This window comes from Haliotis rubra, unplaced genomic scaffold, assembly GCF_003918875.1.
Source record: "Haliotis rubra isolate DU_JTF1 unplaced genomic scaffold, ASM391887v1 Scf43, whole genome shotgun sequence".
NCBI lineage: Eukaryota > Metazoa > Mollusca > Gastropoda > Lepetellida > Haliotidae > Haliotis > Haliotis rubra.
This window is the reverse complement of record NW_025767113.1, coordinates 2,302,922-2,329,640: the sequence shown is the minus strand read 5'-3', so window position 1 is coordinate 2,329,640 and position 26,719 is coordinate 2,302,922. Positions and strand designations below refer to the sequence as shown.

Here is a 26,719-nt window from a genome sequence, read left to right as displayed (position 1 = left end):
ATACAAGCAGCAAGATACCAGGCCCCCGAGCTGCAGCATGTGCTGCCTATCACACAGTCATGTCGATCATAAGATTGGTTATGCATGTACAGTTATACAAGCAGCAAGATACCACGCCCCCGAGCTACAGCATGTGCTATTTATCACACAGTCAAGAACCTTCACCTGAATGGGATCCTGCTGTGCGAGAGCAAAATGTCATAAACATGAGTTACACATAATCATTGAAAAGAGAACTGAAGTAGAGTGTAATATTACCAGTATCCTGTAATGGGTATCACAGCTTGTCAGCTTTATGTTGGAGTAAGACTTAACCAGTATCTACCTCTCAGACGGAACCATGAGCAATGGGTGTGGTGCTAACAGACAAATAACCACAACTGGGTCCAAACTCAGACTTGAACCCTTCATAAGCTGAGCCTCGCAGTTGAGGGACGCAATTCTATAATAGACAGTGCCTCAATAGGTGTTCTGTGGAACAACTCAACTTTTGTTATGATAGACAAGTTTGAAGAAAAAGGGTTTTGTGCACATGTGATGAAAACTAAGTCTTTAAGTTTGGAGATATTTATCATTGCACATATTGCTAGATGACATATTTCACTGACAGGTGTTGTTTTCAGGGAAATAATGGTAACCTTTATAAACAAATATACTATACAATACCTAACATTAACTGGAGTATTTTAATTCTAAATTTGCAACTTTTCTAACATTTGTAGTCAACCTGGAGACCTATTATTGTCCCTGAAGAAAACCCAGATACTCGCCGCCCCACTAACCATGAACTGTGTTCAGCTGTTATCTCACTGGGTCAATTGCTATCTGTGTGACACAGTTTATTGATCATTGGTGAGAATGAAACATACATGCCAGTATGAGCTGCCAAGCAAAATGTCCTGTTTGAATTGACATGAAGCTATGTGAGCATGTGGCATGTCAGGTCAACATATCTGACCCTGTAGAACATGACCAACTTACTGATACAAACTGAGCATTACTCATTACTTGTCAATAAAATTCAAAACCATATCTACTAAATAACCACAGGCGAACTAATCATTCCGCGCGGCTGGAGTCAAAGCAGAAGAAGTTGATTGTGCTAATATGTTTGGTATCTGTACCAGACTGGAATCCTAATACGATGCTGGAACTTTAATAGTAGGTAAACAACACCTGTAGATGCAACAGCTGGGAACACAGCATATGGTTCATGAAGATTTACCCCATTGGCTGTGATAGACGGTGGTGTGATGCAGTACAAGGCATGTCCCCACTGAGATAACCTTGGTAATACAGCACTAGATATGTCAACAGTGAGATAACCTTGGTAATACAGCACTAGACATGTCCACACTGAGATAACCTTGGTAATACAGCACTAGACATGTCCACACTGAGATAACTTTGGTAGTGCAGCACTAGACATGTCCAGTGAGATAACTTTGGTAGTGCAGCACTAGACATGTCCACAGTGAGATAACTTTGGTAGTGCAGCACTAGACATGTCCACAGTGAGAAAACTTTGGTAGTGCAGCACTAGACATGTCCTCACTGAGGTAACTTTGGTAGTGCAGCACCTAACATGTCTAGACAGCGATGGCAGGTGTCCGAGTTATGCATATTTGATCTTCTATAGCAGCTAATACCACATTATGGGTATTTACCTTGTACAAGCAGTGTAGGATCTCACTTGTCCATAGTCTTACTGATGACACATGCACAAAAACATAAGCAGAACAAGCGTTACTTTGTAAGACAGGTAAAATAGATCCAAACACTGTTGTTTACATTTGTGTGTATTTATCGGGATTTGATGCCCAGAGGTTTTAAATGTTCACAGTTTTCTTGACAAGGTACATGTCCTTCATTGGCATCAATAATATGAAAGGACATACAGAGATTACTGCACAAAACAATCCTTCAAATACCCTTCATGTGGCCATTGTCAGACAGACGGTCTTATCTGCCCTAAAATCAATTTTAGCATCCACTTGATTAATATTTGGCATGTATCCACATTCTGACAGTGGCACAAGTAAGTGATGTCATCTAGCTCACTCCCATACCTGGTGTGACATATCTGTGGATTATCAGGGCGATGATGACAAAGAAAACTAGAACATTCTAAAACTGCAACGTTTTGGCACAGGTGTGAATTTGAACAGGGAAACTTGTCGACGAATTACACTTTGGAAAGTTGTCCGTCAATCTGATTATTAGCCATACCTTGGAGAAGCCAGTCACAGACCTAGAGATTCATCTCCCATGTTTGTGACCTGTTATCTCAAAAGGGTTTCTCACCCGTGACTGTGTAAGAAACTTTCTTATGTAATTGTTAGCAGACTTCTGGAAACAAGTTTCTCTGGGATTGTCAAAATGATGAACATGGACTTGTGTACCTGAATATTTTATTTGGCACAGCATTAGGTGTATGATAATTGATGAAGTCACATAGTTGTGTTATATACTTTGAGAGAGCCACACAGGATATGAACAGACACATAATTTAGGATGGAGTAAACAAAATGTGTTGGCTTGCTCTCACGTGTATTCACACACGCATACACACATATGAGTATTACCTCCACACACCTTTGGTTACAACTGACCATTACTGCAAGTGCATAGTTCATTACATGAAGTGGATGAAAACACTCTGATATTATCTTGTCTGAAAAATAAGAAGCACTATTCAAATGATGGATTCAAGTTATGTCCTGTTTGACATTACTATTGAGCCAGGATACCTGACCCTGTTAACTTGCTCAACACAAAACTGTCATCATTGAATAGAACAGGGGCAATGTTGAGCAACCACATCATTTATACTTTTATAGTGCAACTTTGTAAAGCCAGAAATATTTTAGATGCTCCTTTTGTGGGATTTCACATCTGGGGTAAACATGATGTAAGTTATACAGCAGACAATGTAGAAAAAGTAAAACCTGTAAAACAGCACTATCTTTGTGTTCATAAAACAGTCATTCTGCATTTTCGTAATCACTGAAATGGCAATACCAAAAGCAACCTAGTGGATGCATTCACAAGAATGCAGACATGAAATCATTACCGTATAGGTTCTAATGGACAAAAGGTAAAAAAGACTGTGAGCCTATTAAAAATGTTCAAAAATGCTCCTATAGATTAGTTTGAAATAAATACACAGACAAGCATGATAAATATGTCCTCAAAATGTAATTAGTAAAGTTTCACTTACAGGAATAACATGGTGGAACACTAAATGAGCAAGCCCTCGGTGTTAGTACATGGAGTTAACACTGAAACAAACTAGATGCAGGCTTCGGAATAGCGGCTGCGGTCACAGACTAGTCACATATTCAGCACAGATGTAATTGCCATTTACTTTATCCCCCCTTGCCATTTCCCAGTGAGTGTCATTGACAAGATGGCTCTCTCCGATGAGATGCCTGGTTACACCAGCCAGGGAAGCTGAAACACGGCCAGACAGGAATTATGTACAGGTGGTAATGATACCGGCATGTTTTGCAGCCATGGATGTATGATCATCAGCTAGCTCACCACTGGTACCAGACCATGTCACTAACTTGCCTGTCACCAAAATATTTAGGCAAGTCTTCACCAACTATGAAATATTCCAAACAGGCCGTGCTAAACACTTTTAGCCTACTTTGTACTAGCTGGAAAATATCTTTCAATGTCAGTTTTTAGAATGATTTTGATATTAAACATGCCTAACTTATGAATGATGGAGTTGGATTTAATTTTGTTTTGAAGAGTATTTAAGTCATATCACAGCATACCTGCCTTAACAGGGAGGAAAACACAATGTAACGTAGGGTCCAAGACATTTTACATAAATCTGTGAATCTCATAAGCATTGGCATGGTGCAGACAGATCAGTAATGGAGTATGTGGGGTCTGAACCTATGATCACAGCTGGACCTGCACCTCTAAGGCATGCAACTCTTCATGGCAAATTGTGACACCTCAGATGGCTGGGCTGTCTGTGACCACAGGAAACAGATTGGGTCTGATCACCAGTGCTAAAATGTGTAGAATGAGGGATGGGGCTAGTGATTAAAGGCACTGACTGCTGAACACAGCTATCAAGCATTTCAATGATGTGTAAATTATCAATAAACAAAGAATTACAAAATATATACAGCCTTTAGAAGAGGATGACCATACATCAGATGGTATCACTGCCATGTTCAATCTTCTGATGACCTTCATATCATAAACTGATAATCCTTCACAATTAAAATATGAGGACAATCCTGGGTCCACAAGCAAGGCTATCTGGTATTGTTTTTAAATGTAAGGATCCCTTTAAGTTTTAACTGTACAGAAATGACAAGGACACCAAGACTTTCATTCTTAATCTCAAACACTTCTTCTTCACCGCTGTTAGTGACATGCCCGTCAAGTTAAAACACTCCCACACAAACTGAAATGAAGCACATACACAGCTGTTTTCTTCAGTAATGGACATAAAACTTTCACCATCCTATATTACAACAATATACAGTGTAGACTTAGAGAACATGTACATTATATACAGCAGAAGTTGCAGAACCACCAACTTTGTCAAAACCATCAACAACCAAGCATGAAGACCACAATAAATCATTACATTTTTCACCTCTGTCTCGCATGACTGTAGTGTCCCCAGGCAACTAGTGATTAGATCGTATATAAATATGTGCGGAAACATAGAGCTAGAAGTAAAGAGTTGCTTGAGGTAAAAAACACAGAAGCAAGGTCCGAATAACATTAACAACAGATGCAGAGGACTGCATGAGGACGTGTAGGAACAGTCCACAGGAACAGTCTACAGGATGCACAAATTGGGATGCCATCATTGGCGCCAACAAACATGTGAAATTCCAGCAGTTTCTTAGGAGAAGCTCACTCAACTAACATGTCTTGATGTAAGTTCATTCTACTTTCTGTCAGGGAATAATAAATCTTGGACGTAACACTGACAAAAACAGAATTAATTTACTTACTGCAGCTGACAAAGACTGTAACTTAGCCCTAAGTCTAAGTCAAGTAAGCGTTACCAGAACTGATGCTACAACATTCAGCCTTTATCATTCACACTGAAGTTTCAGTAGCAGCATCTAACAAGCAAATATTCATTGAAGGAAGACTCTCAAAACTTTCTGAACTAAGATTTTTTGTTTAGATATGTTTGTATGTTATTATTTCTTCACATAAGCAGACATGTTTTGAATAATCATGTTTTTGCCTGGAAATGTCCAACAGTGCTCAGGAAACAGCTGAGAACCACTCATCCCTTTCCTGACAACCTGGCATTTTCACTTTCACAGTAGTAACTCACTAACTGTCATTCTGTGTTTTGCCTGCCCATTGGTAATTCTGCTACATCATGGCTTTGACAAAGCTCATCGCCATCATTCATACATGTCCGTTGAAATAATACAAAGTTCCGAATATGATAGGAATCACAATACAGAGAACAACAATGGTTGTTATGATCGTGCGGTGTGACATTCCACAGTCTGCTCCGTTGTACGCCTGGGATTTCTTCCTTTCAAGAGGGTAGAATGTTTTGTTTGTTAGCACTGATATGACTTCATCAAGAGAGTTGCGATCACCTCGAGATTGTTTCATTTTAGACAAATCTTTATCCATGCTTTTAAGAAAATTCTCAGCTTCTCTGCTTTGGGAGTTTATATTATCTCGTATACTCAAAGTCCGGATGATTTTCATCTGTGTGTCGGGGTCACTGAGGTCATGGGAGGACTCAGGGTCTTCGTAGTTATCCAGCAGGGGGCCAGTTTCCTCAGAGAAACTTGTACTGTTGAGTTCCATAGAAAACTTTCCTCTTGAACTTTTCTTTTTCTCCTCTTCAATAACTTCTGACAACAGTCCAAATCTCTTGATAGGCACTTTTATTTTCCTCAGAGCATAGAAGTCTTGATCCCGAATCAAATTATTTATTCTCTTCAACTCTGACACCTGGCAACACAAAAACATACGATACATGATGCATATGGATGACATTATGATTTGATAGCTGAAACAGCTTGTGTCTAGGCTGCTGCCTTACAAGTGAGTGCAACAATCTGTGCCTGTTCCCAATCGAACCATCCAGCTAATCACTCTATTAAATTTACTGTCAGTTCTGTGTATGTATTTCATGCATGCAATTCTGTATCATTTGACTGACAAACCAAGCAAAATAGTTTTGCAAAGTTTCCATAAAATGAAAAAAAACAAAAAAACATTAGGACTTATTCACAGAGAAACTACTCATTCCTGACTGATTAATAACAGAATGGGTAGGGCGTGTGTAGCATTGTCACTGATTTCTTACTGCTGCCTACAGTTCTGTGTATGGTAATCATTAAGCAAGCAGTTTGTGAATTCATTATGTATTTATTCATAGGATGTTTTTTCAATAGGTACTTGAGTTAATGGAGTTACATACACAAGAAACGATGTTCACCATTTGTGAAACTCCCCAGTACTTATGTTCTCCGCTGTGCACACAGGCTTTATGTTTATACCTCCATAAACAAATCAATATTTTAGTCAATTTGTACAAACACTAAATGATGAAACCAGTGTCACTACAACAGTAATAAAAAACAAACCAAAAAACTTTCAAGTATAACAAATGAAACAAAGAGTGCTTCTTAATAATGCTAACAATTAAATTAATGGGGTTTTTTTGCAACTCATATCTCAGAGCAGACAAAAAGCTTCTCGAGTTTTCTGGTTACACATGAAGACTTATCATTTCAACTTCATTTACTGTTCTACTAAGCATTGTTTTACACACAAAGCCTAAGAATAAGATTACTAAATGTTCTTGTCTTTTAAACTAAGGTTCAATGACAATTATCTGTAAAAGTATATTCTCCCAGATCTACCACTAGTACCAGTGATTCAGATAAAAACTGCCTTTAATATATGTAGCAGTGATGTTTTCACGTATTTTATATATTGTATGTTTTATTTTAGTGTCAATAAAAAGTTATGAAAACAAGAAAAAATTGTGTCCAGGGAGACGGATGCCCCCGCTGACATTCATAAGACATATAAAGATCAATAATTGAACAAAATTCACGAACAAGTTCAATAAACATCTATGCAACTATGAGATGCACACCTTTCGAGTCCCAATGAAACACATGTATAAGCTTAATCAATTCTGTTAAGCAGCTTTTGTGGAGAAGTGGATAGGACTTCATCCGCTATAACACTATATTCAGAGAGAAATTCAACAAAAATTTGTAAGTTCAAACGGCATTAAAATTGGAAAAATAGATAAAATACAAAATAAAAATAGGAAATGCACGCCTTTAGAGTCCCTATAAAGCACATGTGTAATCTAAATGAATTCCATAAAGTAGTTTTTGAGGGGAAGTGGATAACGTACACCCCCTGTTGGATGGAACAGACTGAATAGAACAAAATTCAACTAAGTTCAAACATCTGTAAAAGTGACAAAATTAAGAAATTGCATAAATAATTATGAAATGCACACCTTTAGAGTCCCTACGAAAGACATGTAGAAGTTCATTCAATTCTGTTGAGCAGTTTTTGTGGAGAAGTGGATAGACTTCATCCCCTATTACACTATCATCAGAGAGAAATTCAGCAAAATGTACCCAAGTTCAAATGTCTCTAATCTTACAAGCAAAACCACAATAAAATACAAAAACAAAATATGAGATGCACACCATCTGAATCCCAAGAAAGCCCATGTATAAGTTTATTGAATTCCACAGAGCGCTTTTTGTGGAGAAGTGGATAGAGTACATTCCCTGTTTCGGACGGACGGATGGACGGACACGGAGGGTAACCCTATATGCCCCCAGCCATATATGGCGTCGGCACAAAAAAACATTTCCTTTTTTGGTGTTGTACAGTTTTGTGGTAGACTAACAACTAGTCTCTGAAATGAACACATTTTACTGAAAAATGTTCATAGTCAAAAAAAAAAATAATATAATGAAAAGGAGCCCTGAGACTTTCTTCATCCTGAAGCTGAGGAAATCTAGACTTGCCACATTTTCTAGACTTGCGTGGGCTTTCTTGGATATATTTGCTTCAGGGTCTGTACGAGAGACTAAGTTTTGTGGGTAATAGTATTCATGATATTCTCTTTGCCTGTTGTCTGGTTAGGCCAGGTTGATGAACATGCATATCACATGCATTTCATGTTGGTGGGAATCTTTGTGATAATATTGAGGATTTGATTGGCTGGTTGGATCATCTGTTTCAGTAAGATGATACCTCGTGGTTTCTGGTGGTTGTCATTGTGTTCTGAGTGCCAAACATGTGAGGCCAAGCCAGAGTTGTCACAAGGTTAGTTTATGTTTGGTTGTACAAATTCTTTATAAAGTTGTCAGGTTATAAAGTATTTAACTTGCTGTTCTAGGCTAAAAATGTCTATTAGCATTTTAAAAATGTAAATGTTATGCTTAGCTACACTGGTTCAGCCTGTAAAATATTAACACCTATAGTCCGTTTGGCTCAAAAGCAGACCGATGAATTGCAATATAACTCGAAAACTAATAAACATATAATACTCAATGAAACACTGATCATAATCAAAACATCAGACCAACTCTGTGATTTGTTTGCAGAATTTATGTTCTAAAATTAAAAAAGTTGTTTAACAAACTATCATTAAAATTTTGACACAGTTCACCATTTGTTACCAGTGAGGAGTGCAGAGAAAGGGACAGCCAGGTGTTAGAGAAGAACGTGCACAAGTGCCGACAACGTTATTGATTCATTAACTTGTGCTGTGCCAACTCCATCCTTTCTCGCACACCTGGCTGTCCCTTTCTCTGCACTCGTAACAGAGAGTGAATTGTGTCGATATTTTAATGATAGTTTGTTAAACGTTTTTATTTTTAGGACATAAATTCTGCAAAAACCTCACAGAGTTGGTCTGAGGTTTTGATTATGATCAGTGTTTCATTGAGTATTTTATGTTTATTAGTTTTCGAGTTAGATTGCATTGAGATTTACCAATGCCATCTTGTTGAAACCCAGGAAATGTATATGGTGCATACAAAGATCATTAAATGGCCCAGTGTCAGAATCAAACCCATGATCATTAGATACCAGCACGACTTGTTTCCAAAGTGCAGCTTGGCAGGGTCATTTAAGCACCTCTAAACATGCTAAAAGACTTCAAAGAGGGATTAAGCTGATCGATTGGTGCTGATATAAGTTGAGGTTAGATAGTAAATTTGGTTGAATTTGTGAAAATGCAAATACATATCAACAGTAATCTATTACAACTGTTACTACTTGAATGACATATCCAATTTGAGTTGTTTGGATTGATAGGTTTACAGGTTGACATTGAGCATGTTGAGGAAGCAGCAATTTGAATCTAGTCTCGCTTTATATTAGTGACAGAGTGCATTTGTTTTAATCATGGTGTGTCAGCTTAATGCGGGAGTGATGCATGTCTCTGGCATTTACAGATGTGGTGAATCCAATGGGTGGTGCTGACAAACCTAGAAATACAAAACGTGTGAACTTCGATTCAAACCACCATAGACTTCTGGCTTGCCCAAGTGACACTATTAGTCACTATGCAGCAAATTGGGGGATTTGGGACAACTATGCCACCTTGCTCTCTCTTCAAAGAAACTGCACCATTTGACACAAAAAGTACTGCCTAATCTCCTGTTTGAAAACAGACTACACTGGCACTCACTGGACAAGAATACTGTAGGGCAATTTTCTGCAGCGTGTCGCCTTCAGCGAGCTCCTTGTCGAAGAATGAAGGTTCACTTTCCGTAACCATTTCGCGTGAAGGTTGTGATATTCCACGCCTCGATCTGATTTCGGACATTTCCAATTCATACTCCTCCTCATCGTCCTGAACAACTGCGTCGTTCCCAAACACATAAACTTTCGAAGACTTGACATTTTGAATCTGGCCGGATGAGAACTGGATGTCAGTTTTCTTTGACAGCAGTGAATCCCGGCTGGCCCCTCTCGTATACCCTCTACTCATAACAACGATTTTTTTCTTCCACAATAAACTTCCAAGGACCAGACATGCTCCCTATGTATTCAGTGACAGGAGATAAAACCTATAACTTTAGCCATTGCAATCAGTCAACAACTTGACAGAAGTTTCGTCTCCACGTAGAGGAACTGCATGGCAAACAGGAAGTAGTAAGTCTGCGCATGTGAAATACTAAAGAACGACAACTCTGACAGAATCTACAATCTGAAACATGTTATGTGAAAACAATATTAATGTCTGGTGAAAATAATATTAAATGACCACTGTCATCAGATTTCAAGAACATATACTCCAATCCAGTCATTCGTTTTATCGCATTATTGTTTTACACGATACTAATAATCTTTATCGATTGGAATTCACTTACTAAAAGAACGAATCGGCGTCTTGGTTTACAGGTAAAGTTAAGTTCACACCTCACTTCCGGATTAAAGTTCCAAAGAGACAAACTACTGGAAATTTCGAATTAGAAATTGCTCAACCGAGATGGTGTGCGTTCCCTGTATCGTTATTCCATTTGTACTGTGGGTTTTCCACAAATATATCCGACCTGTTCTTATCAAAATATGGAATCCATTCGGTATACTGGGTAAAGAAGACACACAAACTGACAAATCGGCACAAGACGAAAACCAAAAGGTTAGTTTTCCCTTCTGTGATTGTACCAGCTTGAAGCATAATCTATCCCTGTACAATTCACTTGGGAATTAAGACACAGTCTAACTAACGTTCTGCATTTTTAAGACAATCAGCCACTCACCAATGGTTAAAATCAAGTGCTATGAAATGAATGAAAATATGGAAGATAAAAGGGCTGTGGTTATAACATAACCATAGCCCTTATATCTTCCATAGGTTCACATGCATTATACCGGATACCTGCCTGCCATATTTAATTAGGTCATGTGATGCGAGCGCGGAAAGGTGAAGAAATATAATACTGAGATGAAAATAACCCCAACCCCTAACATCCTAACAAAATTCATCGCATAAACAGGCATAACCATGATTTACTATATCCTAATAATACGATTAAGATTCAGCTGGGTACACATGCATTATACCAGATACCTGGTATGTATAGGTCAAGACTCAGCCCTCTTAAAGACTCACTTATCATATCAACATGTTAATCAAATCATGTTAATTTCTTTGAAACATGCTCTATTCATGCTGTCAAGTTGATTGGTCTGTGCTGAGAGCATGTATTTTAAGCATTACACTTACTATAATATTTTTACCGATTAAGCATACATATTATATCTAAAACCAATATGAAAGAGAATTAGCTATGAATTTAATCAGGGTTAGGTAACACCAATTCTAAAAGCCTGTCCACCAAAAGGTGGCAGGCATGAATTGCTCTTTTGCTTTCCCATTTGATTACTCTTAGGTCATATTGACATGATTAAGATGAAGTGTCAAATACACCTCTTTGAGAATACATTTTCATGACTGATCATCAACTTTACCTTTTGTTAACCATGAAATTCGAGATATTTCAACTGTAATTGTGAATTCTAGTCTTCCTCTGAACAAGATGTAATACAAATACTGCTAATTGTTTTCAGTGAAACATCTGTTATATTCTTATTGTTTCAGTCACCAACAGAGCAAAATGGAGTTTTAAAATCCCATGAAAATGGTATACAGAATGGCATTGCAAATGGAGGGGTGACAGTTGGTGGTTCCAGTAAGAAAGATGACTGACAGAATTCCCAAGATGATATTTCAAGACAATTACTTTCAAGAAGAATGGGCATGAGGAAAAAGAGAGAAGATATGATGGTTTCCTAAAAAAAAAAGACCTTCATTGTTTATACAGATATTTTAACATACAAGAGTCAGACTTGTCAAAACTTTGTCAAACTGAATCTCTCTTGCTCAAAAGTGAACACTTTCATTCTGAATATTGAAACATTTGATTGTGCAGCTTGTTCAAGGACAGCATCTTTAGTATTCCACTGATCAATTTTAAGTTCAACACTTCATTTGTATTAGAACCACAGGTATCTTAATATCCAAGATGGTAATAGCAAACATTGAATTTCCATCTTTCTTTATTTATCATGTTTATTTGGATGTGGTTAACATGTAAGGTGTGTTGTATTTCAAAATGGTTACCTGTATACATAGTACACGACTGGTGTGACCACTTTCTTTTGGTTTAATAACAAGAAATATGAAACAATTTTACATCACTTCCATGGTGGCACATTTCAAGTAATTGAGGCATATATATTGTGTACAAGAACCAATTACACATTGTTGTCTGTGTGCCGAGACTCAAGTCCCCACTCTTAAGAAAATAATACTGCAAAGACGGCTTTGTGCAACTTGCTTCAGATCAGGTATATTTTACTGGTTTCACCATTATCATGATATTGATGTAATGTTTTCATTATCTAATATGCCATTCTGGATATCTTTTTGCAGGGGTAACCATGGTAATTGTTGGTAGGTTTTATTACTAAATGTTTTAACTATTTTAAATATGATTATCCCAGTCACAAATTTGAAGCAGATTATGTTATTATTGTCCAACAAATGTTGTTGGTGTGTGAAATTCGAGTTCTAGTTCCTATATCTCTTGTATTGTTCATTCTAGAGCGAGTAAAGCTTCAGACTTGGTTTGCCTATGACCAAAATGATGGCTGTGATACAGAAAATGTCTGAACTAAGTTTCAATATTAACATGTTTGTCTTATTTATAATCATGTTAATAACGATTGTAAAATAAAACCTCTTAAGAATACTAGTCCTTCGTTGTAACTATGTCCACAGCAAGCCCCACTTTGGAATGGGGCTAAAATCCAGAAACAGTTTTGTGGACATGATGGATAGAAGAGTATGTTGCTTGTTTAATGCTGCTCTTGGCAATAATTTAGCTGCATGGGGGGAGGTCCATAAATGATTAAGTTTGAACCAGACAATACAGTGATTCATAATCTGAACAATAATCCATGTCATGACATGCTATAAATCAAGTCAAAGAGAATGACCACCAGAATACTTGAAGTAGAATGGTATAGGGTCACCTTTAGTCTCTAAGAGTGATGGATATTATGGAAAGTATTCAAGAACAAAAATGTAATTGTATTATTTTGCTTTTATTGAAGGTGTATTTATAAGGATGATACAGGGGAAATATTTGGCCCTCTACCGTGTGTACCAAAATTAATGTTCCCACGAGCACTCTTGTTTCTGATGTTTTCTGATCATTATCATTACTGTGATTATGTTGTGCTCTGATAAAATCCAAGTAGTTTTACTTGTAAATATTTGTGGGATATTAGAAACTATTAATTCAAACTAGAAATATTCTGGGAAAGATCTGTAGCCCTGTACACTTATTCTCTGTATAGCAATTTGTGTATCTTGTATGTTTCCTGTGGCGTGTCTGTGGAGATCCATCATCAGCGTCAAGATCCTGGAATTCCCTGAGCAACCAGTCAATAGACACATGGCCAGGCTTAATTCTTCCTCTTGTGAAACACCACATGCAGTTATCTCAGTTCTTAGCATTATCTGATGGAGCGGTCTCATCTAAATCTTTTACTGTAATATATCTAACACATGCTTTATTTTGTTGGTGGATTAACATAACAACATTCCACCAGTGGGATAGGTGCCTGCAAGTAGCCAGGCCAGACAGAAAACATCCATGCCATGTGGATACAATGACACAACAATAAACCAATAAATCAATGAGCTCATCCATATATTCTTCTCTGTAACCTTTTTAAACAAGCACAGGGGATGGTGGATGTATCTAACTTGGAATCCCATTGGGATCAATCACACAAATAGGAACATGGCATTTTCCGACCAGTCTTCCCAAGCCTATTCACACAACACCAGCAACAACCAACTCTGGTCAACTGGACTGCACTTTCATCATGGTGAACATTACTACAGTCCGTGATAACCACTTGGCCACACATCATCTTGTCCATCACATTCACAGGTACATCTCTGTGTGCTCCCATACCACTCAGTACCACTCAGCTGATAAGCTCTGTTTTACATCATCCTGGTTTTCACGCCTCAGCTTGGTCATGATGGACGACTCGCCACTCTTCCTTATCCGTCGGGCATTCTGTTTCATCTTTTTCCTCATCATCTGACCTTTCACCTTCCTCTTGATGAGGTCAGGATGTATTGTGGAACTGGCCACACTGACATTATCTCGATCTGACTGCCTCAGGTGAAGGTTTGTGTGTGCCATGCTGTCTTCAGTTCTGAATGGCCGATATGACCTATTGACCTCTCTCAAATCCTCAACATCCTCCTCTTCGTCACAGCCGCTGTCTGCACTTTCCTGCTGACACAAGTCTGCAGGTTCTGTCCTTGGTTGATCCGCTCCTTCAGATTGGTCACAACTCAACTTGGTCCCTGACATACTGCTGACAATGTCTGCACAGCCCTCTGAAACTGTTGCCTCAGTACTCCCATCATCTGCACCCACATCCTGGGAACATCCTGCCAACCATGCCGAAACTCGGGGATTAGTTTCCATGGCAACAGCACCTTCTTCCTTGACCGGGGCTTGAGTTTCTGCTTCTTCATCAACATCCTCTTCTGTGTCTTCATCTCCATCCATATCTCGAGCTCTTCCACAATCCGGTCCCCCGAGAATGCCCAGGTCATCTGCAGCCTGCAAAAGAAATGCCAAACTCCAACATAATACTTGAACATGACACTTCAAAGAAACAGCTTACTTAACCATCATCCTTAAAACACGTCACTTGCACTGTCCAACCAACAGACAAAAACAATAATCAAATTATTTGAGACTAGACACAAATGCTGTAGGTGCAGGATATTCCCAGTTCACTACACTAATGGCATCCCTATATCTGTACATTGAATCATATGCTACCCCTCTGTAGTCTGATTTCCATCCTTTCTTAATTTTGAAAATTGATATCCTATATTTGTTCAGTTATTTTGATCTGATCCTTCTCGTCTTAAATGTGCTTCTGTACCTCATCAAATGAAGCAGCCATCTCTTTCGTGAAGCCACTAGCAGATACTTCAACATCCAAATTGTCTTCCCGTCTGAAACAAATGAGGGATTGTACTTGTGTTTGGTAGAGTGTTATAACTCAAGTAACTTCAGAGACAAAGGTCAGATACTTCTGGTTGCCAGGTTGATACACTCACTGAGTATCAGACAAAGTTAAAGCTAAGCTTCTGTTGGAGCAAACACTAAATTACAACAGTATATCATGAAATATCCACACAAAAATTTGCAGATGACACAACATACTGAACTTGTGCATTCTTCAAAGTGAAGTATGTGATAATAATATAGGAAATTGTTATCACCACTTGCAATAATTTTGGAATTCGAAGTCCTGAGCTATTGTGTCTCCTACGACAGGGCCATCTCTCCCGTAACATGACACACGATACACAAGTAATTGTCAGCTTGGTACTTACTTGACATCTTTAAATGTTGGGTAAAGTTCTCCTACAACAGGGCCATCTCTCCCGTAACATGACACACGATACACGAGTAATTGTCAGCTTGGTACATTGTACTTACTTGACATCTTTAAATGTTGGGTAAAGTTCACTCTCGTAAGTGAATCTTTTGAGGAAGAAGTCTCGGATGCACTGAACATCACGATTAAAGTACCTGAAAGTGGAACACAGAAGACATACAGCATTGCGACCACCCAAGAAGCCATGTCTATACCCTACCCACTGCAACAGCTCACATGTACCAGCCTCACCATAATAAGTGTCTTTGTAGTCTAGACAATAGGGTTAGATTTGTTTTCAGAGATCAATTATTGATGAACAAACTTAGGTTAAACATTGAATAAATTCAACACTTTTGATAAGAGATACAAGCAAATGACAAACTTTCTGGCCCAGGGTTTCCTGACATCAACAATCTCACCATTCAGCATTTGGATGGTTGATGGATACCATCTGCGGGAAGTCGATCATTGTGACTCGATCCTCACTGTCCACCATCAGATTAAACTCATTGAAGTCGCCATGTATGACGCCACAGTTTCCCAGCCTAACAATGAGTTCCATGCAGTCACTGTACACCGTGGCGGGGTCTTGGAGCTGGTGGACCTGGCACCTGGAGGAGATGGCAGTACATTAGGGGAACAATCACTCTGATGAATTAATTACATCTACTACCTCTAATGAGCATCTTGGCATCTTCTTTCACAGATGTCAGTTTGGAAAAATAAAAACTACTATAAGATAGTGTGACTGTCTGGATTCACTCTTTCTTATCTTGCATTTTCCAAAATACTTGTAAGTTGCCTGAATCAACAAATACTAAAATCATGACATTTAAGCCCCACAGGGCGAGATGGAACTAGCTTTCAATAATAGTCTTACATGGGGTGAGCGGCCAACAGCTCCATTACAACTGCATGACGGTTGAAGTCCACAGGCTTTGGTACAGGAAATCCCCTTTCAAACAGAGCCTGTGGAATAGAGGACTTGTGTTAGTAGAAGGTTCATCATCGCAGCAGCTTTCTGTTCAACGCCTTTATTAGAGAGAGAGAGATAATGTTTATTTGAGTCTCACTTTCTGTACATTGTCATAGAATGCATGCGTTTTGTACAAAAGTTAATAGTACAGAAACCACCCGTTGGGTTATGGGAGACTATATTAAATCAATAAAAACATTGTGAACCAACAAATATCAGCACACGTATAATCGTATACATTTAAAGTTAACACGTACAGGTATGCATACATACATAACATATATACAGCAAACATACATACAAACAAACATATAATCACATATACAAAACAGCATACAACCGCACATAATATACGCATACACACATACATACATACACACATACAGACAGACCTAATACACGTATACACACACACACACACACGCATGCATGCATGCACACACACCCAATATACGCACGCACGCATACACACACACACATACATACATACACACATATATACATACATACACACACATAAATATACATGTATTATAATCATACATTCAATACTAACATATACTAGTATGCAGAATACAGATACCCTACACACAATATCATTAACACAATACAAACAATACAATGAAGTACAATATAGTTACGTACATTTGTACTGCTGTTACAATGCCTAACATTTATGTCTAGGATGGGATGTGTGTTACACAGGCCACTCCTTATCCATTGTGAGTACCTGGATCCACATCCAATATATTCCAACATCACTCGTGAATATGTTGGGCTGATACATTGTGTGGTGGTGGTGGTGTGTGTCAAGTTTTCATCAACCAGTGAGTGAGTGTGTTTAGTTTTATGTCACACTCAACAATATTCCAGCTATACGGTGGCAGTCTGTAAATAATCCCACGTTCAATAGCATGAGCATTAATCTACGTAATTGGGATATGATGACGTGTCAACCAAGTCAGCAAGCCTGACCACCCAATCCTGTTAGTTGCCTCTTACGACAAGCATAGGTTACTGAAGATCAATTCTAACCTGGACCTTCACCGGTATCGTCATGAGACTGTGAAGTTGTATGAGCCCTTCTCCATGTATGATGGGTGTATCAACACTACAACTGTCGTATTACAAATTCCCAGGTAATGTTTGGGATTAAAGGAAAGCATAACTATGCATTAAATGCGATAACAATTTTAGTCAAGAATATCATATACAACTGTAGTAAGAAAGGTTTCATTCCAAATATTTCATATATCAAGAGAAAAATCATAAAATATTATAATACCACAAAATATGGATACATTAATCTTGACCAGGAACCCTACTTCCTACAACCATGGTTCAGTTTACACATGCTGTTTAGAACCGTTGAGTAGGTAAATTATTTCGATGTACATGTAACAATGTTATCGACAGTTATACTGAAGTATTATCAACCTTACATGTATGTACATATGTATTGAACTGTATACTTTTCATATGTCAACCTGTATGTATACCTGAAAAAAGCGAAATAAAAAAACCCGCCCTACAACTGTTTGACACTGAAGAAATGTATGGAGCACATACCACAATGCCACGGCACATTTGGCACAGACTGTCAGTTCAGAAACAGTACTGTTTTATGACCCATAAAGCATGTAAAGTATGCATTGGTCTGAGAACTAACTGTAACCAGGTCATCGCTATAACTGCACCCCTGTGTATAATGTACATATACAGAATCTCACAGTGTACAAATACACAGGTAGAAGTTTGATTTCTTCATAGACTTGTCCAAAGACTATGGGAAACCTTATTTCTCTCATCCTTGTTGCTGGTTCTGCTTGAATGACACAAAAATGTGTACTATATCTATATCTTTAGTCAGTTTTATTCACTTCCAGCAAAACTGAAGCATTGAGGACTGGATCTGATTACAGACCCCAAATGCTTCAATTCAATGAAGCCTTCCATTGATTTTAGCTTGTCATTGAGAATACACATTTAGGATACAATGACATACATCAAGCAAATCAGCAAGTCTGACCACTCAAGTCCATTAGGCTCATTTTACGACAAGCATGAGTTACTGAAGACCAATATCGGTGAGGTGAGGTGAAATTGGGTTTAACGTTGTGCTTGAGAATATTTCGCTCATATGACGATGTGCATGCGTGTATGTGTATGTGCGGCTGCTTGTACTAGCCCAGACTGAAGCTGGTTTTATAGTGCTAGCCCACTGAGATACTATGCCGCAGTGAAGCATGAATACCCCACTCAGACACATTATACTGACTCCGAGCTGACCAGTCCTTAATGTACCCATTAATGCTGAGCGCCAGGCAAGGACCAACAATTAGTGGTGGTCCGATTAATTGAAATAATCGAAGATTGGTTGCAGTGACTAAACCACCAAACAATCGAACATGTTATCTCATCATCGAACACAAACAATTCTGGAACACTTGTTTGCATTAACAATATTTTTCACAAGGATGGTTTTGTCTGTTACATTTAATGACCACTACAAGCTCGTTCCAAGTCATGATTGAATTTATCTTAAAGACTCCAAGAAATTAATGTTCCTAACCTACTAGTCATCCTTCAAAGATGTGAAATTTGCAAATGCATTTTGTGCAATTTGCAAAAACACCAAAGAACTACATGTTTTTCATAAATGACGCTAACAAATTATTTTCGATGATTGATCGGTTGTAATGAACCAATCATCAATTATGAGATTTTAACCAATTCCCAGCACTACCAACAAGTACCATATTTTAACGGCTTTTGGTATGACGCGGTCGGGGATCGAACCCGCGACCTCCTGCTCTCCGGGCGAATGCTCTAACCACTACACCAGACGGTCATGTGTATATCGACACTCATGTGTTGTCTTCAACACAATGTAGTAGTTTCATGTTAGCAGACTAGCATGGATGGTTACATGACTGAAGTACTGACAATGCTCCTTACCTTCATGTAGGCAAACTCCTTCATAGCTGCCAGTCTGGCAAGATACAACCACGATGTGAACTTCCGATGTTTATGATAATCACGTTTATTTTTCAGTTGGCGGAAAGATGTTCTTCCAAGTCTGTAAGAAACCAAATCTTCTTAGAGTGCATATTATTATTGATAATGGAATTAAGTGGATCTTGTCAATATCACAAAATGGAAGCCATGCTCATAGGATCTTAACAGCAGCACAAAGGGCAACAACTCTGCAGAGCAATTTACCATAGATCTGAGACACAACATTTAACTACTATTTCATTGGAGAGTGAAGTTGGTCAACAATTTCTGAAATTCCTCAAAAAGTTCCTTCTATGGACATTTTAAACAACAGTACTTTAGTAGCATCAACAATCCATCTTCCAACATTTGAGATATATTTCTGGAAAAGGAAGATCTCTTCTCTCTGCCCTGACTGCTACTGATATATATAATGTCAACTCCCACCTGTGAAACTTCAAAGCCATCTGTACTTCCTCTTCATCAGCCACAATGTACACATCTGACAATAATAACAGTTTCCTCTTAACATCTCATGTAAGCCTCTCCATCTTATTTCAAAACTACTTTTCTGCAGCAAAGCACTGATCATTAATTTATATCGGGTATCAAGAAAAAACTTAACACTGCATTCACCTGATGATGGAGCAAAAAGCTCTGAAACATTGTGACAAGGAAGAAAAAGAAGCTAAGCCATAAAAATGTCTCATGTATTCATGTTCTTCTGACTTCTAAGTGCCTTTCAAAGACAACACCTGATGTTGTCAAAACTGCCTTGGTTTTATATCCATGCTACCTGTAAACATGCTTACTTGACTTGGCTGATTAACAAACATTCACAGAGTTATTGATGAATAGTTAGAGTTTCAACAGCTTGATGATACCTGATTCTTTTCCAACACCGATTTGATTGCCAAGAGAGAAGACTATGTTCCGACTTGCAAGAGCTTTTAGTGCTAAGTAGTCATAGCCCGAGTTGGTCAGTCTGTAGCCTTCAACTGGAATATAATAGAAGAACCTGATTAACATCTTACAGTACCATATGAATCATTGGCTTCTTTGAGGAACTAATGAACCTTTGAACAGCAATAGCACTGATCATTATAAAACATCTCTCTAGAGGATTTTCAGGTGATCATATATTTCGACCTAGAAGTACCACCAAAAACATTTGAGTTGCTTATCCAATCTGTACAAAGTCTGACACATTTCTATCAATGTTGTGTTGATCCAGTCACCACTGTCTGAGGTGTCTTTCTACCTACCCATAATTTGAGAGCCTCCTATTCCAAACACATTTTCTTTTAGGAAACGTTCAGATAGGTACAACAGATTCAATTTCTAGAGCAGAATATGTCTGCACTATCCCATGCTTGTCATGCCTGGGTGCTTGCAATGTTTTTTAAGCAGGATGATTGTCAACGTACCATTGATTGTTTGCCTCTCCCAGACTATACATGCAGTCACAAGAGCTTGAACATTCACTAGTCATTCTTCACACATCATCTCCACTTGTGAGCTATAAGCATGTTAAACACATTTTCATTGATAAACTTACAACGCTTCCCTCCCCTTTCATATGCAACCAACTTGTGTTTGGAAAGTTCTCGCAGGACCTTATGACATCCTCCCCCATGGAGACGGGCGATGGATGCGATGAGGGGAGACGGCACCATCTCATGATTCTTCATCCCCATCTCAACCTGTGGTTAAAACAATAACATTATAGGTGGATTTCTTGAAACTGTGTTCGATGCTTTACTGCATGTACAATACTTTGGTCAATGAAAACAACCATGGTCAACAAGTATAAAAAATATGGCCCATACATACCTTGACAAACGATGGAAATTATAATTACTGTTTTCATAACTGGGTTTCACATTTTAAGTTATTTAACTGATTCTTACAAACAATTGGGACCAAGCCTTAGGCAGGTCTAATTCTGGGGAACCTTTAAAATACAAAACCACAAGACGATCCTTGCCCGAGGACAGGTATCACTAAGGCAAGGCACGTGGTTTTGTTAGAATCTATATCTTATGAGACGTGAAGTCGCAACTGTTGAAATCTTATCCTCACAACTAACTGACTAAGCTAAAACTTAGTACAAAAGTTTAAGAGTGAATAGAAAAGGTAGAATGGGACAAAGATATTTACAGAGGGTTGGGGTAGGCATGGTTTCTCATGACAGTTAAGAGCGGTCACAATAAATCTGTAACTTAGTGTAAGGTACTGAGCAGTGAGGAACGGGTTAATATGTCAAACTGAAAACAGCTGAAGGCATGTGGTTCAGGGCATGCATGAATGACATATTGCATAACATGCATCCAACATGCTTTATTAAAACACCCAAAGATACACAGTAACTCTTATACTCTTCATGACATGATCCAGCATGCACTTATCACTGCTTATCAGCTGAAACTACAACATGAAACAGTTTTCAGTGTTAGGGCTCTGTTTTGTATTCAAATTTTAGTTGGGGTGTTCTGTACCCTTAAACGTAGCATGGGTACATATTTGTAGTACCCTAACTAAGAATGACCCTTCAGCTTTATTCAAGCCTTTCTCCCACCAATAAGTACGTTCAACTCATGTGTATATCCCTCCAACAAGAAACGAACAAATGATTACCACAACAACATCTGGACAATGTCACAGTTTCAGCTAATTATTCAGCACGAATTACAATCATCAATGACAATGATCAGAAAGGGGATCTATGGGCCAAGGACAGAGTTGGGTGTAACCCACCCTAACACAACTAACCCGTAGGATCGTGACCTGTGAACCGACGGCTACTGTACGTTGTGCCAAAGTGTATTGTTGCCATTACAATGCCTATACTGAAGACAGACCAGGGCCTGGTGAACAGACTCGGATGGTCACTACACAAACAGCACAGGCCATTTGTAACTGCCAACCTGTATTACTATGAGGCTGGCATTCAAGGACACTTCAGTCACTGCAGTGTACGCCTTACTACCAAACAAGACCTGTGCTGCATATGAAGAGCTCTTCCAGGCTGTAGTAGATAAATGTGAAGAACTTTGACTGGATGTATTTGTTGAAACTGTTGTCACAGACTTTGAGGACAGCATATTGCTTTCTGTAGTGTTAGTATTCGGCCGAGATGTCCAATCTCATGGATGCTTCTGTCACCTCACTCAAGCAACCTGGCACCACATACAAGACTTGGGATTAGTGCCACACTACGAAGCCAATGAAGAATTCCGACTTTACTGTGGTATGCTCGATTGCCTGGCATTCCTTCCAATAGATCAAGTGAAAGAGGGCATGGAATACCTGCGCTCCATCAAACATGAAGGACCTGATGCAATCAATGACCTGGTGACATACTTTGATCGGGTGTACATCAGTGGGTCCTGCCGCCAACGTCCTGGTCAGGGTCTGTCCGTCAACTTGAGATGAGTTCCCCCATGTTTCCTCCACAGCTCTAGAATGTCCATGACGCTACAGTGAAAGGTGGTCCTCACACCAATAACATTTGTGTAGGCTGGAACAACAAGTTCCACAACTTGGTTGCTAAGAACCACCCTTCTGTGTGGAGAGTTGTAGAATCATTCAAGAAAGAACAGGCTACAGTGAAAACCATGATTGCTCAAGATGCTGTAGGCAATCCCCCAAAGAAGAAGAAAAAGACCAAATACATCAGATTGCAGAAACATCTTCTGAACTACACATCTTCAGAACTTGTGCAGGGATCAAGTTAATAAGTGCAAATCAATCCCAGAGTTCCTGTATGGGGGTGGGTGGAACATTTGATTTAACAAAGAATTTTGATTGATCCTCTGTGAGGACTTGTGACTTATGATTGATTCTGTGATTGATCCTGCAATTTATGATCATAATTAAACATATTAAACAGATAATAAACAGTTATTGTGACTTTTTTTCCTGTGAATTTTTCCTAGCCAAAATTGTTACTTTTATCCGTTACCTTTTTCCTGCGACTTTCCGAACACCAAAGCTACATGCCATGGACATCAGACATATCACCACAAAGTGTAGATGTGGTTCTGTCGGCAGATTATTTGGTACATAAAATACTCACCGCTGTAAGAACTCGAAAGTCTTCTCTAGCCAAATATCGGAGAAGTGCAACGTTGAGCTTTCCCATGTTTTGGTTGTGAAATATGTCAATCCATCCACACGTGTTATTACCGGAAGTGACAGGCACAGCTTATAAAGCTAAACGACATTGCCTGGCTACAGTTTCGTACAAATATTTATTACACCAGACGTTGTCACATGCGTTTTAAATACACATTGGAATCGTGTGTTTATTTACAGGTTTTTATAATTATTTCAGCGATAATATCGAACACAGAGTACTTTGCGTGGCGTCTACCAGAAGGCTATACTAATCGATAACTTTTCAAAATAGTTCAAAATATAAAGCGTGCATAAAATCATGCCGGAGACGTCATTACATGAACGTTCGAATGATGTTTAAAGCGTCAGGAACAAACGCGCGATCACACAACAATACTATTTTTGTCAAGTTCATGTAGCTCCTAAATAAACTTTCTCTCCCCAAGCATGACATAACTTCACAAAGACATTTTGGGGTCTTATAGATTAAAATATACAGTGTCTTGGAAACAACTTGGGCAAGTCTTTGAATACCATTCACATTCATGCGAGATTTACGAGTGTTAGCTTCTTTATTACCAGACAGGTACACAGGAGTATATATCTTTACACTTCACCTCATTTATACTCGGAATGAAGGAGTCAGAATATGTAGAAATGCGATGTGTGTGTGTATGTGTACAAACACACACACACACACACACACACACACACACACACACACACATCGCATTTCTACATATTCAGACTCATTCTATCCGAGTATAAATGAGGTGAAGTGTAAAGCTATATGCACAAATGGACAGCCCAAAATATACATCCTGCTTGTCAGGTCCTCTAGATGTTTTGTTCACTCGATGTAAGGTGACTGGTTGTCTTCTAAATCTTCCAGGAACATGTGAATGTGGGACACTAATGATTCTGTTACTTATTGAATCTTTTCGGGATGACTCTGATATAAATGTAATGAACTTTTGTTAACTATGTCAGGATAATTATTTCGTAATCCAAATATCCCCGTGAAGAACACGTCGTAAGTTTGCTTTGTGTATTCTGCAATAGGAGATGCGTGTCCCTTCCATAACCTCCCGTTTGACAGACAGGCAGTTGTCAGAAAGTTATATACAAAACACAAATAACATGAAGTCTGGTTGAGTGAGTGAGCGAGTGAATTTTAGTTTTACGACAATCCAGTGATCAACAGAAGTCTGCTTGAGTGTACAGCAGAACTACTAAACCCTCTAGTAATGGACTCGCCCATGTACAAACACAAAATCTAAAAAAAATGTTTATATTTGTACTTGCAATATGGATAAATAATGTATAATATTTTCAGTGCTAATGATTATATCGACAGCCGTGGATCATATGCCCGGTACTCACTGCAGATGATATAACGCACCCATAGTGCAGGTATAAGACGATTACTGTAAATCATGATATCAATTAGTGTCACGGACATTAGTGCTCATTTGTCAATTAATTTATGAGAGATGTCTGAATTGTTGTTATATTCTGTATTGTTATGATCAATGCTAACCTGAAGACAATAAAGACGACAAGAGATTGACGTTTTCTGTCTTTTATTAAGTTCTCAAAAGTAGACATGGTCAGACTGAAATGCGTCATTATAATAATGCGAGTAGAGTACAGACGCATTTTTCGCATTAATTTCATAATTTACAGTATATGGATGACAACTTCTTCTTTATTGTATAACACGACATTTCTAGGCTACTTCTTGCCCCTTCTTCAGGTGATATAAAGACATACTATATACAAAACATACTACAGTATATATACCAGAATTTACAGGAAGCCAGAGAAGTACATGCATATACAATGAATGAGAGGACCGATGAAAAGTAGTTATTAAAACAATGATAATAGGGATAAAGTAAAGCCAGTTGACACAAACAATGAGGATAAGGAGATGTGAATACAGCTAATGAAATGATAATTAGATTTACAGGAAGCCAGAGATGTACATCTATCTATACAATCAATCAATGACGACATATCAATTAGAAGTTATAAAAAAACAATGATAAGGAGATGTGTACACAACAGAGTGATATACAGCTAATTAAATGACAATAGAGGCGGCTTTCGTGATGTTCCAGGCACTAGGGAGGTATACACCTTGATCTCTATTAATCTCTGGGGTTAATCTCCTGATGTTGATGGCTCCTAGTATTTTCCTTTTGCGCCAATCGTGAACATTGGTAGCCAGGATGCTAGTCTGTTGCCAGTCACTGGAGTGGGTGGGGTTGTTATTTATACGCTCTGAAAGGGCTGATTTGTTGTCGGCTTTGTTGATACGACTCAAAGAACACAAAACATCTGTTGAAAAAGCCGACAACAAATTCGTGTCTGCATATGGGTGCACAACTGGTATAAAAACGATGGACTGTGGACTCACCTGGCATGTATGCATGTGCTGCCTACAGGCACAAGGGGTCATCTCAAAGATATTATATGCTTTTTCATGTGATTTGACTATGTCTCATCTATTGATTAACATCTAACGTGTCTTTCTTTCATAAAGTTTATGTTGAGATATGTAAAAGAACATTATACCCATAAAAAAGCTTAAATCAGACATCGTATTAAATGTCTCAGTGTGTGAGTCTAGTTTTTCACCGCACTCAGCAATATTCCAGCTATATGGTGGCGGTCTGTAAATAATCGAGTCTGGACGAGACAATCCAGTGATCAACAGCATGAGCATCGATCTGCGCAATTGGGAACCGATGACATGTGTCAACCAAGTCAGCGAGCCTGACCACCCGATCCCGTTAGTCGACTCTTACGACAAGCATAGTCGCCTTTTGTGGCAAGCATGGGCTGCTGAAGACCTATTCTACCCCGGATCTTCAGGGGTCATTAATTGTCTCAAAATATATAGGTGACATGACCACCCGAAGATCGACAGGACTAGATATTATTTGTAAATTGTTACGACATACCGTTTACTTCCCCAGTTTAATTCCCCTGAAGGATTATCTTATCTTCGCTGATATCTCTATCCCCATCCCGATCCCAACCACTGTCTGGGACACCTGTCCTGGTTTTGCTTTTGAGAAGACCCGTCCTACCTGTTTGTTGTGATAGTGA

The 26,719-nt window shown here is 38.6% G+C and overlaps 2 protein-coding genes across 2 annotated transcripts; both read right to left on the bottom strand.

Annotated features, from left to right (window-relative positions):
• Positions 1 to 2,394: 2,394 nt before the first annotated feature.
• Positions 2,395 to 10,651, bottom strand: LOC124288955 (lysM and putative peptidoglycan-binding domain-containing protein 3-like). The gene is made up of 2 exons (XM_046725547.1): positions 9,701 to 10,651; positions 2,395 to 5,970 (listed from the first exon to the last, which is right to left on the bottom strand). The coding sequence occupies exons 1-2, from the start codon at positions 10,001 to 10,003 to the stop codon at positions 5,407 to 5,409; spliced, it is 867 nt and encodes a 288-aa protein (XP_046581503.1). The 5' UTR covers positions 10,004 to 10,651; the 3' UTR covers positions 2,395 to 5,406.
• A 2,458-nt stretch (positions 10,652 to 13,109) lies between these two features.
• LOC124288954 (serine/threonine-protein kinase RIO2-like) lies at positions 13,110 to 23,697 on the bottom strand. Its single transcript, XM_046725546.1, has 10 exons — positions 23,562 to 23,697; positions 21,042 to 21,186; positions 20,368 to 20,481; positions 19,931 to 19,985; positions 19,445 to 19,565; positions 16,391 to 16,479; positions 15,930 to 16,121; positions 15,570 to 15,662; positions 15,007 to 15,079; positions 13,110 to 14,675 (listed from the first exon to the last, which is right to left on the bottom strand). The coding sequence occupies exons 1-10, from the start codon at positions 23,625 to 23,627 to the stop codon at positions 14,013 to 14,015; spliced, it is 1,611 nt and encodes a 536-aa protein (XP_046581502.1). The 5' UTR covers positions 23,628 to 23,697; the 3' UTR covers positions 13,110 to 14,012.
• Between the last annotated feature and the right edge of the window lie 3,022 nt (positions 23,698 to 26,719).

What these genes read in the sequence shown, in the direction of transcription:
- LOC124288955 (XM_046725547.1), bottom strand. Translation starts at nt 10,003, where the DNA reads ATGAGTAGAGGGTATACGAGAGGGGCCAGCCGGGATTCACTGCTGTCA. An exon ending in CCCTACAGTATTCTTGTCCA is followed by an intron (nt 5,971 to 9,700) that starts GTGAGTGCCAGT and finishes TTGTGTTGCCAG; the next exon opens with GTGTCAGAGTTGAAGAGAAT.
- LOC124288954 (XM_046725546.1), bottom strand. Translation starts at nt 23,627, where the DNA reads ATGGGAAAGCTCAACGTTGCACTTCTCCGATATTTGGCTAGAGAAGAC. An exon ending in ACTTTCGAGTTCTTACAGCG is followed by an intron (nt 21,187 to 23,561) that starts GTGAGTATTTTA and finishes TTTTAACCACAG; the next exon opens with GTTGAGATGGGGATGAAGAA. An exon ending in AGGAGTTTGCCTACATGAAG is followed by an intron (nt 16,480 to 19,444) that starts GTAAGGAGCATT and finishes TCTATTCCACAG; the next exon opens with GCTCTGTTTGAAAGGGGATT.